This window comes from Paramormyrops kingsleyae, chromosome 6 (assembly GCF_048594095.1).
Source record: "Paramormyrops kingsleyae isolate MSU_618 chromosome 6, PKINGS_0.4, whole genome shotgun sequence".
NCBI lineage: Eukaryota > Metazoa > Chordata > Actinopteri > Osteoglossiformes > Mormyridae > Paramormyrops > Paramormyrops kingsleyae.
Window position 1 is genome coordinate 35,366,841 of NC_132802.1, and position 14,449 is coordinate 35,381,289.

The following is a 14,449-nucleotide window of genomic DNA, read 5'->3' on the forward strand; positions in this document are numbered from 1 at the left end:
GCAGTATGATGCGGATCCAGGAACTTTAAAATAGCACTTTAAAAAAACTCAAATAATTATTCAAGACATGGCCTGCTAGAATGTTGGTACCTATTAGACTTTGCTGAAGATGTTCCATGACCAAAAGATACAGTAGAGCAAAGCTCAACATCTTAACATAACATACATCAAGGCTCAGCACACTGGCACCGACAACAAACACAGTGACCACGTACCCTTGGTTTAAAGGCAATTAACTTGAGAACCATCTCCACTGTGAAGACGCCTGTGAAGACCATATTGAGAATGTCCATGGCATAGTTAAAATGAGGGGACTGGCCATGGTGCTGAATTGGAAGGAAAAAAGAAGAATGACATTAGGTGATGCACAGGTGAGACCATGTGTGAAGGATAAGTGTCTGCCAAATGCAGAAGTCATCATTCCGCCAAACATCTCTATTCTGAAAACATTCATTTGGAGATACTGCAAAAAGACATGTCAGCCTGGTAGTCAAGAGAGCACAATTTTTTTTTGACATAAATGACAGCATCCTGATTTCAATTAACATGGGTAACTAGAAGCATGTTGACTGTATAGGAAGATAGCCGACATGGAAGGAGGCCTCACCTGTATGGCGAGGCAGAGTGTGTTCAGGATGATGAGCACAAACATGACGTACTCGAAGCCGGTGGAGTTTACCACATACCAGAACTTGTACTGGTAGGGATTCTTGGGAATATATCTCCGCAGTGGACGTGCCTTCAGGGCGTACTCCACACACTGCCGCTGCAGAACCGGTAAACACGAAGAACCCAACCCGTCACAGGGCTGACCCTCACTCACACTGGGCATACCAAACACTTTTTTAAACTGATCCATATACAGCATCATCTATTGACAGTCATAAGACATTATAGTGTTGACTATAGTACTTCAAAAGCTCCAATGAAGTTCTCATATATAATGCACTATATATACCTTCATAATGCATTATAATGTTTTGTATAAGAGTGAAGGATGCATTAGTGCATTATAGACGAGAGCTTCATAAAGCGTTTATTATATGTAATAAACATGGCTATAATGTGTTATGCCTTTTTATAGATATTGATAGCCATGTTTATTTAAGCAATAACATACGAGGAGTGTGGTTGTACTCCAATATATTACGGCTGTGATTTGGTCATAGGCATGAGGCTGCAGGCGCTTGATGTACTGAAGTACAACGGCACTACTTCTCGTATGTTATTGCTTTTATACAACAGTTTATTGAGTAGCATTTATAAGGTAACAGTAACAAGACACTGCATATTTTGTTTACTTATTTAAACATTAACAAGGCTACGCAAAAAAAAGAAATATTTCCCGTAAGCGTCAGCGAAAGTGAGACAGGCTATCGTGTCCAAAACTTCCACATACCCGGAAAATTCAATCCATAACTGATATAGTTTTGTCTATCATCAGTGCCGGCTAATTAGCTGAATAACTTTGCATTGTAAATTTAAAACATGCCACAGGTCTAATAAATAAAATATTGTGGTGCTCAAGTGACGAAGAGATCATGAGGTGGACAGTAAAGTTCAGTTAATAGCAGGAACTTTTATTGCGCGATCCTTAAAAGGACAGCGGTAAAACACCGAGCAAGAATAAATACACACAGAGCATCTACGGAGACAAAAGTGTATATACGCATTAGCGACAGACTGCAATGAGTTATACTCTCAAACCTTTTTTCGGTTTGGCAGCTAATAAAAATTTTAAATCTGGGTCAAAAGAAATCCAACAAAACCAATACTTATGAACCTTTACTCTCACTATCACCTACGTTCATTTTTGAGACAGGTGGAAATGCAGGCAGGTTCTCAAAAGTAGTGACGTGCGAATCACGAACGAACGTGCATTTTCGAACGAGTTTTTAAAGTAAACTGAATGAACCGATTCACTGGCCAAAATAATTTGAACCACTGTACATGCGTGCATGGAATGCCTGCTGAGCCTCTGTACTTGTGATCAGAAGGTCGCTGGTTCAAGCCCGGCCTTAGCCAGGGACGGATTACGGACCGTGGGGCCCCTAGCCCAAAACAATTTGCAACGCTTATCAACAATGTATTTTCGTTTGTCTATTTTAGAGGGCCTACATTCTTTGATCCTCTGCCTACAAGGGCCCCTGACCCTATAGGGCCTCTGATGGAAACATGGAGGGAGGGCGTTTGGCTGCCAAGGGCCCTTGAATTGTGGTGGTGGTGGTGGTGGTGGTGGTGGGGGGGCCCTCAGGAACGTTTTGCCCAGGGGCCCACACAACCCATAATCCGTCCCTGGCCTTAGCATATCTGTGAGTCCTTGAGCCGCAAGAGGTGGCTGCACCTCGCGGCCAGCTTGCTGTCACCCACAGAGAGCAACGTCTTCTGCGAGAGTTAGGGTTGGGACTTCAGGAGAGTGGAGTGCCGCGACTAGTTTTTGTGTGTTGGCGTGAGCTCGACTCCCTACTTTTTGGGAGCTTAGTCTACTCCCTTCGGACTATAAGATAGCGCCTCGAACCCAGACCCCACGGGGGGTGTCGCCTGCTTGCGAGTTTAATAACTTTTATATGTGTGTATGAGTGCGTGCGAGCGTATGTCTGTGTGGGTGTGTTGTATCCCTGAGTGAACAGCGGGGAGGGCAACAGGGGATAAAGAGGTAACTGCATTTGGTGATGGCGTTTCTCGTTTGGTGCGTGTTTGCAGTGCTTATACAGTGTGCGGTGATTAAATGGTCTGCAGTACCTCCTTAGAGGATCGCGGGTGTGCCGTGGTTGGTTGAGAGCTTAACTCAATATGTGATGTAATGCTTCACCAGTTGATTTGGTTCACATCGTTCATTGAGGTTCATTGGGTCTTTCGGTTGTTCTCTGAGTCTATGGGTCCAACACTGACTATGTAGTGACATCTATTGGCCAGAATAAGTGTTGCCTTGAGTGAGGACCGGTTTGTACGGCAAAATATTGACTAATAAAACTTGTGATTATTAACGTGTGAATATTCAGTATATTTATTTGTAGCCTTTAGTGATAAATAAAATTTAAAAACTGTGGTGCCATACGTCAGGTTTAAATATATAGCCTACCATAGTGTGTATATATACCTGCGTGCATATACTTGTGTGCTAATTATAATGGGCTAAATTATAATAAATAATTAAAACATTTGAATAAATAAACAAGGTGTAACTTTTAAACTTTATTTTTTTTTTTACAAATCCATTATCAATGCCTAATGAGAAATTTGCGCTCCTTTGTACATGTTCTCAAAGGATGAGTTTGATTGGTCAGTGTTACAGAGGATTGTTAGGGTGATTTGTTAGTGATATGGCAGAAACACTCCTGATGTCACACCCCAATCGTGCTGATCCTCCTGTGCCACGACCCCCTCGTTAACCTCCTGTCAATTCCCAGTGTTTTACAGTTGTTTCCAATTGTCTGTATTAGTTCGGTGTATTTAAGTCTACGTCAGAGTTTGTTTCCCTAGTTCTGTCATTGTCGTGTCGTGCCTTGTTGCCCTGTCATGCCCCTTCGTCTTCCTATTAAATCCTTTTATTTTACCTGTATCCTGATCTCCGTCACCTGTTTCCCTGGTCCGTGTGCCGCACATCGTGACACCTGAGTGTCGGTTAGGACACTGAATGGAAGAGACGGACTTCGGGATAGGAATGACGATGGTTATATAACCTCATAAAGGCACTCAGGGACTTATGTCTTGCCACTACAAGACTTTGTAGCGGCAGGATTCAGAGCATAGTCAGGTGAGTACGGTGGTCGAGTCTGACCAACGGATGGTTTGACCAACGGATGGTGTTAGCTCCCTTTCCTGGACGTAGCTTAATTGGGCTGCTACTACCACTGCGCACAGCTCCAGATGTGGAATCGATTGCACGCATTTGGGTGCCACCCTTGACCTTGCAAGAATGAAAGATGTGTTAGCCTGCCCTTGCTTGTCCACTGTCCTCAGGTACTGTATGATACAGCCCTGTAGGCTTGTTCTGAAGTATCCGCAAAGATATGGATCTCGTAGGTGGCATCATCTAAATCCACCTTATGGATGCTCATGGAAGGGTAATGTAGGGTATGGCGTGCAGCTCCTCCTCCCACCTCAGCCATGACTGCAGGAGGTCCTGCGGTAAGTTCGTATCATCCCATCCACGAGGTGTATGGTGGGCTAAACTGAGCCGATCTGCAGTGAAAGCCCTCTGTATCTTATAGTGTGTCTGGGGCTTGGTTGAGGAGGAGACACGGAAGGACACAGAATGTCCCTTCAAGACCTGAATATCTTGTCATACAGTACACAGTGGGAGTTCTTCTGCTGTACCTTTAATGCCCAGGGTCTTGGCAGCATTGGGAAGCAGCATAGTTCCCTCTGAGCCATCGTTGAGAACAGCCAAGGTGTCCAAGCTCTGATCTTTGTAATAAACGGTAACGGGAATTACTTTAAGCATGACACTGCTTCCAGCTGTTGGTCGATCCAAATAAAGGATGTCTGACGCAGAGTTAGTCAAGCAGCTCTCTTCCTTTGTATCAGAGCCTGTGCCCTGCTTCACTGGTCTTGTGTTCAGCTCATGAAGAGCAAGAAGATGTTTCCCTTGACATATGATGCAGGTGGTCCTGTAGTAGGTTTGTATCATCCCATCCACGATGTTTATCCTATAGCTGCCTGATGATAGTCTTTGCACGGGTGGTAAAGGGCAACAGGAATCCTAAAGGGTCATACTGTGTGGCCAAGACTTTGTATATGTTCCATAGAGTTAGCTTCTCATAGCTGACAGGCCGAAGTTTGTACCCCAAGGTATCTGACTTCCAATGCCAACTAAGGTTTAAAGTAGACTCCAACTGATCAGATTTATCCTGCGCCAGCCACAGCTCCAGACTCTCTGATCTGGCTTCCTGTGGTAGGTGACCCAGTACAACTGGGACATTACTTGCCCATTGCCGCAGGTCAAAGCCAGCAGAGGCTAGAAGTTCTCTCAGCTTGATGACCAACCTCTGGGCCTCTTCGGGTGTGTGCAGGCTTTGAAGGCAGTTGTCGACATAAAAGCATCTTTGAACTGAAACCCTGAAATCTTCTCCGGGCTGCCTATGGTCGACAACGTGTCACTGCAGGGCATAGGCAGCATAGCAGGGGCTGCATGCAGTGCCAAATGGTAACACATGCCATTCGAAAGTCCTGGGGGGGCTCTCCTTGGCTCGGGTCATGCCACAGGAATCGTAATAGGGAGCAATCTGCAGGAAGGAGCCGCAGCTGGTGAAATATCCCCTTTATGTCGCCGTTGACTGCAACGGGATGTTCCCTAAATCTGATCAATACTCCCAACAGGGAGGCACCAAGGGTAGGGCCCAGCAACAGGTATTGGTTCAGGGTTTGTCCGAGGTACTGATGGGAACAGTTAAAGACAAGATGATTTTTCCTATTGTGGATGACGAGATGGTGAGGGATGTATCAGACTTCTCTATTCGGTGATGTCTCTTGGGTGACCTCCTGAACCACTTCAGCTTGAATAAGTTTCTCCATCTCGATCTTATAGGCCTCAGCCTTGGCAGGGTCTCTTTGAAAGCGCCTCTCGGTACTCTGTAAAGTAGGCAGGACAGATTCCTTGGGTGCTTGCAAAGGCGGCATTTCCTTTCATCGTAGCAAGGGAGTTGCATACCAAAGGATGCCATTGACCTCGGTGCAAACTCTTTTGGTCTAAAGCAGTTTGACTGCCTTTTGATCCTGTTTTGAATGAGTTACCTCCTTCTCGTTTCTGTGGGGTACTGAGTCTATCTGCCAGAGGCATTCTGCATGCCTATACAGCTCATTGGTCTGAGGAAGGCTGGAGGTGAACAGGCACTGCTGGGAAGAAGCTGGCCATCCCATGAGCTGTGCAGGGCCCTGAAGAGCCCAGCCAAGCCAGGTGTGAACTGCTGCAGGCCCATTAGGAGGGCCAAGTCTCACTGGTTCGATGGGGGTGATAAGATGGGGATGATCAGATCTGATAAGCAGGAGTGGCTTGGCATCCTTCAGGGGCTGGATGGGAAGACCATGCAGGTGCCTGTACCTCTTTTGGAGACAGTCTATTGGGTAGGTATGGTGGGCTAAACTGAGCCAATCTGCAGTGAAAGCTCTCTGTATCTTGTAGCATGTCTGGGGCTTGGTTGAGGAGGAGACACGGAAGGACACAGAATGTCCCTTTCAGGACCTGAATATCTTGTCGTACAGTACACAGTGGGAGTTCTTCTGCTGTACCTTTAATGTCCAGGGTCTTGGCAGCATTGGGAAGCAGCATAGTTCTCTCTGAGCCATCGTTGAGAACAAGGTGTTTAAGCTCCGATCTTTGTAATAAACGGTAACGGGAATGACTTTATGCATGACACTGCTTCCAGTTGTTGGTTGATCCAAATAAAGGATGTCTGACGCAGAGTTAGTCAAGCAGCTCTCTTCCTTTGTATCAGGGCCTGTGCCCTGCTTCACTGGACTTGCGTTTAGCTCATGAAGAGCAAGGAGATGTTTCCCTTGACATATGATGTAGGGCCTCTTTAAATCACACTGGGCAGCTTGGTACGGTCCAGAGCATGTGAGCGGAGTGGAGCGGAGCGTGAGCGAGGAGCGGAGTGGGCGAAATTTGGTCAGAGCGCGGAGCGGTTTTTTAATTAAGGCTGGAGCGGTCGCTCTGTCTCGCTCCAATTTCGCTCCGATACCGCTCACACTACGACTCTGAGGCGTGCGCAAATCTTCCCAGAATTCATCTATACAATTATCAAGATTTAGATCCGCTTTGGAATCTAAAAAGACCTTTCTCGGAAACATGAGTGTGCTAAGCGAACACGAGCAAAACGTGAGCAAGTTTTATATGGTTGTAGCATATCAAGTCTATAAAGTAAATAAAAGTATAAAAGCCTATGATTTGGTAATCAAATTAATTAGTTTGTCATTCAAATTAGGTCTAATAGGATTTTTTTAATTAACGTAACGCTGTCAGTGAAATTTTATTTTATAGAGAGAGAGACGCAGCAGCAGCATCAACAGAAAATAACTGAGGAATTTAAAACGTGGATGCGCTTAGCCTGTATATTCTTTAGGCTATTAAGCCCACTGATTCCTTTATTTTTAAGACTATTTTGTGTGGAATGCCATTGCCAAATTTACCTGTCCATTGTTGCCTATATGTTGTTTAAAAATAAATATTTTCTGTTCTGAGTGCCGTTGCTCACATTTCTTCATGATATAAGGCATCGGTTTAAGGTGATATTTGTTAGGCATGCAGATTATTCGTCCCTCTTTTAAACTGGAGCGAGCGTGGAGCGATTTGACTGGAGCGGGAGGAAATTTCAGTGGAGCGAGGAGCGGTGTTGAGCGGAGCGACTTAGTGCGAATTAGAGCGGAGGAGCGGGCAGAGCCAACAGCTTCGTGAGCGAGGAGTGGAAATTGTCACCGCTCACATGCTCTGGTACGGTCTAGCACATTGCCAGCAACATTTATTAGCGAGTATCCATTATCTAAGCTGGTCTGTGGAAAGCTTAGCAGCTGAACTGCACTGGTCAAGATGATGCTCTGAGCTATGACAGAAGGGGCAGTGGGGCTTACCTTTAGCCATATTCTTCTTCATGACTCCCTCTGTTTTAGGTGGGGGGGAGATGTCTACAGAATCTCTAGCTCCATGGAATATGCCCAAAGTATTTCGCCCATGATTGGAATCATATCTTGAGCTCTGCTTGTCCTTAATTCCCCTCACAGCTGTTTGGCTGTCAAAGCTCTGGCACCATGATTCGTAACGAAGCCAGTCTGAGAGGTCATAGAGAGTGTGTGTTGTCCCAGAGTGAGGGAATGTGTGGCGATGAAACTCTGCCCTCTGTTCTGGGGGAACAGTAACTGGGCCACATATGATCCACAGCTCAGTTCTATTTCCTCTTTGGACCCGAGGAGACCTACTGTACTAGCGATGGTACCTGCAGTGCAAACTTCTGGAATGCTGTAGTATCCCCTCGCCTTATATCAGGGCCCTCCAGCACGCTGACTATTTACCCGGTCTAATTGCGAGTGCAGTCCTCCCGCAGTCAGCATCTGTTGTGCATGCACTGAGTGCATGATCAGTGGCACACTGCTCTCTGGTCGCGGCAGCAATAAAACCAAACCAGTGAGCGCTCTGAATTTAAGAGAGCAATATGAAGTTGTCTTGGTTCCCGGCGGCTTTGGCCGTGGGGTTGGGGTGAGGGGGTGTCGCTGCTGCCCCCCACATGAACTACTAGCACATCCATGGACAAATCGTTACACTCACACACACGCACCAGTACATACATATAGTTATACATAGGGTGACCAGATAATCCCGGACACCTTGAGCTACTTCAGGTTTTACAAACTACCTTAAAACCGAAAGGGTCCTCCGCTTGGCTAAATTGTTAAGTTCTTCTTGTGCTTTGACTGATTTGTTTCCATGACTGAAAGACTGATCCAGCTGTTTAACATTAACATTAGTGACACGTGCATGATTATAGGAGACCAATCAGCACACAGCAAGAACTCGGTGCTTAAGTGAAATCATTTTAATTGAAATGGTAGCTTACAAATCCCGTCCTAGCTCAAGGTCTCCGGGATGACATGGATTATCTGGTCACCCTAGTTATACATCCACACTTAACTCTACGCCATGCATGCACACACAAACAGAACCAATAGTACATGCATACAAAGACATACACACATACTTGTTTTAATGATAATAAATTTGTATTACATTGTGGTTGATGTTGCTATTGTTATTGTTATCACAGCTGCAGTTCTTATCAATGTTATTATTGCTGTTACTGTTGTTTTATTTTTATATTTTTATTATTATCATTATTTTTCGTTTAGTTTTTCTTTGTTTGTTTTGTCTTTTTTTTTCTTTTTTTGTGCGGCAATCTGTGTGGTCCTTTTTTCTTTATTTCTCCCTCCCATGCTGCTTCCCCCACCCTGTTACTCTGTCTCCCCTAAGCTCTGCTTGTTTTCTTCTTTATATAAAGAAAGAAAAAAAAATTCTAAGGAAATTAAAAACAAATCAGTCCTCCATAGAGGATAATGGAGGGAACATTAAAAAAGAAACAAAAAAAGAACGCATCAATGTTTCAAAGAATCGAATCATTTCAGTGAACTGAACAAGATTAATCGAATCACTAAAGAGATTCGGTTTGCACATCACTACTTAAAAGGCACCAAGCAATTCCAAGGTTTTTAGATACACCTGTAAAGCGGAGTGATACAGCTGATGTGAAATGTCCATAGAACGCCTCTTGTCTGATCTGATTTCTTGGTCGGAACTAACTGTTGTATAAAAAGCTTTATGAATGCATAATAATGTGTTATAAATGTGTTCATAGATTTTTATAGACAAGGAATTCATAGAAAGTGTTACCAAGAACACTAATCCTCAATACTTAATGGTTCCTATTCCTCAACGTACCTTCTGCAACCAGCCAGGTTACATCACAGTCAGTCAGCAACCATACCACCTGCAGTAACATTCAATCATTCACAGCCAGCCATGAGGTATGTTGTCGTTAGTCTATGCGGTCACTGGCAGTCAACAATCAACAATGAAATAAAACTATGTGACAGTTACAGGTGGAGAATTTTCTGTGTTTTTCGTCAAGGTGTTCTGACTATTGGATCTGGGTCAAGTCTTTTATTTCCATGTTATGTAATCCTGATCGCTCAGAACTAAATATTTATAATATACTACACAATTACCTTTGCTCTTACCTCAAAGACCTATGCCCATTTATTACATTCATCTTTTACTTCTGCATCATACTTCAAAGTTTTGCCTAAGAAGTACACATTACACTATCTCTGATGTGTTTTTGGGTAGTTTCCACCAAAGCTATTAATCTGGGGATACAAAGGTGAGAAAGCCCAAGACTTCCTAATATCACAGGAGAAGTTTCATAAAACATTCACACATACACACACACACACACACACACATGTTGGTGAACCTATCCAAATGGGGATCATCCATTTATTTCTATGGGCAAAACCAAAATCCAAAAATGACAGCCTTAACCCCTACACAGCCCTAATCTTAACCATAAGTAACTAAACAAAATAGAAGTCTTTTTGACTTTTTAGTTTTTTGATTGCAGTCAACAATTTAAAAAAAATAGGTTATCCTTATGGAGACTGGAAAAAATGGTCCCTACAATGTAAGGTATACCTGGACTACACACACACTCACACACACACACACATAAAAAAAACTACAGTCATTGTAGCAGCCAAACCTCTCTGTCCTCTCTGTTATATAATTGAAATAGAACCCTCAATCTGCAGCAACAGATAACTTGTGCCTGTCTTCTGCCCAGTATTTTGCCATGAAGAGACAGAGAAATCCTCTCAAACCTGGTTCTTGTCCAGCTCACAGTTCTTGTACTCCTTCTCCCCTTGCTCCTGGAATGTAACGATGACAAAACCGACGAAGATGTTCATCATGAAGAAGGCAATGATGATGATGTAAATAATAAAGAAGATGGAGATCTCAATGCGGTAGTTGTAGATGGGGCCCATGTTCTCTTGGTTGGAGTCAATAGCCTTGTAGAGCAGCCTTTTGAACAAGGAAACAGAGAACCAATGAGAGAGCAAAAGTGCAATGGCAGATATGGAGCCAACCAACCGTGTGCGGGGGTCTCAGAGTGAGGACAAGGTCTGACATAGCTGAAGAAAAATCTCTGATGTGTATAATTATGTTAAATGGGCAGAATGAGAGCTGACAAAGTCTTATGCAGGCCTCCAGCACAGAGTACAGCAGGTGTTGCATACAGGCAGTGAAGAGAGCCTTACGCGGGCCACCCCTCGAAAGTGGACACAGTGAAGAGTGCCATCATGGCCATCAGAACGTTGTCAAAATTGAACTCGCTGTTATACCACACCCTCTCACGCACGGCTGGCATATGAACTTCACCATCCTTGTACATAATATAGGTTCCCCTGTGAAGGACAGAAAGGTGTCAGGGCAAGTCTGAAATTCTTGAAGCCAACAGGCCACCATGTGTCATTTGGGCTTCACCATGCAACCTCAACGCATAATCTGACACTAAATATTGGCCAGACCCATTCTCAACTATAATTGTATTATAACCGATAAGTAATATACAATCATCTGTTATATAATTACTCACTTGCATTCCTCTGGACTAGATTTGGCCTCATCAGTACATCGGTAAAACTTTCCCTGCGGGACGATAAACCACAGAAATAACGTGCATTCAAAAACAATCATACAGTTGTCATTACATCAAATGGCCATATGCTCACTATTAGTAATAGGCTAATTTTGGTTGTGAACAGAAGGCGCCAATACAGTTTACATGAAGTCGTTACCTTGAAGAGCTGCACACCTATGCATGCAAACATGAACTGCAGAAGTGTCGTGACGATCATGATGTTGCCAATAGTCCTGATGGCCACAAAGACACATTGGACCACGTGCTGTGGAGCAAGGGCAGCCAATGGGAGGCATTTAGAGGGGAAGTACATTCACATTTATTTATTTGGCAGGCACTTTTACACAAAGTGACGTAGAAATGTGGCAGATAATACATACAAAGGACACAGTTGTCAAGGAACTAACTTAGACATTGCTAAGCTGAGCTTGAGTGGCCAGTGACAAGTGCAAGATACTGTAGCTATACAAGAGCTATACAAACTCTGCCTAGAAAGTCACATCAGGAAAGATATACAAATAAATAAAAAATAAAGAGAATCTAGTAAAAACTAAGGCTAAGATTGATATCTGAAACCAGAGCACCCAGAAATGAAGAGTAAAACCACTTCAATGGAACAGTCAAGAGAAATAATAAGCTGCTAAGCATCAGCACTTGCAGGTGAGGTTGGCCGATGTTTATAGTGGTATAATGTATAAGAAGACATTGCGTACTCCAGATCTCAGGAGAAGCACCATTAGCTTAGTTCAGATTAGCATTAGTTTTTTGTTTAGTTCTATGTGTACTAGGAGCAAAAATACATCAAATTCTTTGTATGCATGCACACTTGACGAATGAAAATGATTTTGATTCTGATTACCTGTGTAAATTTTGCGAATCCTATAAATGAGGCCTGAGGAAAATCTCCTTACGCAAACACTATGCAAAGATGTGGCCCATAATACAATCTGTGATATTTACCGTGGTAACTCTCCCTACTTTTCAGTCATTCAGCAGTGACATAACATACAGGGCCATCAGAGCAACATGACATCATGTCAGTGACTTATGACACACGTCCCCTGAATGATCACAAGGCTGACAATCCACAGGAAAATCATGACAGTTGAGTGGAGGTACCTTGAGGCCCTTGGCTCGATTAATGGCTCTGAGGGGTCTGAGCACTCTCAGCACTCGAAGGATCTTCACCACTGAGATGGCTGAGGACCTGAGCACCAAACACATCCAAGCATGATTACCCACCCGGCAGGCTCATGCACAATACCCACTTATCATGTACCTTCCATTGCTGTTTACACTTCGCAGAAACACAATGCAAAGGAAACGGACAACATCTACAAAGCATCAGCTTCAGAGAGCTTCAGAGAGCTACTTACTGAATGCCAAAAGACACCAAGGAAACTCCCACAACTAGAAGATCCAGTAGGTTGAAATAATTTCTGCAGAATGCGCCCTTATGCAGGAATGCCCCGAACGCAGTCATCTGAGGAAGAGTGGGAGGGAGTGCGGATGAAAAAGAGCTAAAAGCAGGTTCTCATGGGAAAATTATACTTGCAACATTCAAATGCGATAATGGATGACAGGAGCCGAAGGGCATGAATAAGACAGCAGGTCAACTATTTGCAGTTTCACGTTAACATAGTAGTGAATCATTCATCTCCAACTTAACATTAATGAAACAGCCAGTGACTTATTTGACAATTTGCTATTCAATGCAGCTCCTGGCCCCTTGATGAAAGTGTCAGATTTGTCTGCACAAGACAAATTATAGCTACACAAGAGCAATCAAGCCACCAGAATGATGGAAAGAAGACAAATACAATATATATATATATAAAAAAACAAATAATTATATTCCTGTAAATTATGTGGTCGGGGAGAATGTGGATAAGTCAAAACAACATATGAAGGAAACAACTGGCACTTTAATACAAATTGTCTGGGAGCTTTGGGGGAAAAGGTCACTTGCACAAGCACTTCATGAAGAACAGTGGGAAATACAAAAGTCTGGTACACAGTTTGGTCCGTACTATGGTAATACAAGCCAACACAAGCATTTCAATTTGCCTGGAGGTTCTACAATCTTCAGTCTGAAATAAGCCATCTAAAATCTGACAGCTTGTCCCTTAAAACTTATAATGGCAAATACTTCAAATAATCCTTATACTAATGTGTTTCACCAATTTACCAAATAAAAACACAATATTTGAAACTAGCTTGATTACTTGTTTGTTATGTTCTCAATTGCCAGAAATTTGGGTAACACTTCACAGTAATACCTTTATAATGCATTTGTAGAACATTCAGTGCACCTTCATAATGCATTCACAGAACATTCATAAGCAGCATGTAAGTATATTTTAACATCCTATCATACCTTAATAGCTTTAATATACATTAATAGTGAACTTCATATGATTATACAATTGTAACGTTTGCTGTTGTCAGCAGCCATACCTTGTGCAGTTCAGACTAGGTGATCCACCTGAAGCTATGCAGGTTTGTACCTGCCTAGTACTTGGGTGGGAGACCAACTAGAAAAGCTGGGTTGCTGCTGGAAGAGGTGTTGGTGTAGCCAACAGGTTAACCCGCCCTGTGCTCTGTCTGGACCCCAATGCCTCAGAGGAGCGCCAGGGAAACGGTGCTGTAAAAATGGTGCCGTCCTTTGGATGAAACATGAAACTAAGACCCTGACTCTGTGAGGTCATAAAAGATCCCTGGGCATCCTTCAAAGGAGTAGGGGTTGTACCCCGATGCCTTGGCTAAAATTGTCCTCTGTGGCCTTATCAGATCTGCCCTCCTAATCATCCCCTATATCTAACTGGTGAATTCTCTCCTGCCCCTTCATCACCTTAGATACTGTGTGGTGTGCAGAATGGCTGCTGTCACATCATCCAGGTGGGTGCTACAAAGTGGTGGGTTGTTGAAGTGGTTCCCCATTAGTTCTGTAAAGCACTTTGGGTGACTTGAAAAGCGCTATATAAATGTATAGCATTCATTCATATTGTCATATAATGTTTGTTATTAATGTATATTAAAGCTGTTAGTGTATGTTAGGATGTTAAAGTATAATTATATGCTACATATGAATATTCTATGAATGCATAATGAATGCGTTATAAAGGCGCAGTTAATGAAAAGCATTACTGAATTTTGTTACTCTGTTACTAAAGGGACATCTCTGCCTTAAGGTTTCAGTCAGTCTGTGTTTGAAAGAAGAGTCGCGATTCAAAGAAATAAACAAACCAGTAGTCTGTAATGGCGGG

At 43.2% G+C, this 14,449-nt stretch overlaps 1 protein-coding gene across 4 annotated transcripts in view; it reads right to left on the minus strand.

Annotated features, from left to right (window-relative positions):
• Positions 1-14,449, minus strand: part of LOC111833375 (voltage-dependent L-type calcium channel subunit alpha-1D) — a 97,658-nt gene that overhangs the window by 27,026 nt on the left and 56,183 nt on the right. For all 4 annotated transcript variants that reach the window (XM_072713128.1, XM_072713129.1, XM_072713127.1 and 1 more), the window contains 8 exons: positions 12,560-12,666; positions 12,303-12,390; positions 11,341-11,448; positions 11,139-11,191; positions 10,801-10,947; positions 10,363-10,564; positions 608-766; positions 216-326 (listed from right to left, as the gene is read on the minus strand). In XM_072713128.1, the coding sequence (XP_072569229.1) occupies positions 216-326; positions 608-766; positions 10,363-10,564; positions 10,801-10,947; positions 11,139-11,191; positions 11,341-11,448; positions 12,303-12,390; positions 12,560-12,666 (975 nt within the window). The remainder of the gene's footprint in view (positions 1-215; positions 327-607; positions 767-10,362; positions 10,565-10,800; positions 10,948-11,138; positions 11,192-11,340; positions 11,449-12,302; positions 12,391-12,559; positions 12,667-14,449) is intronic.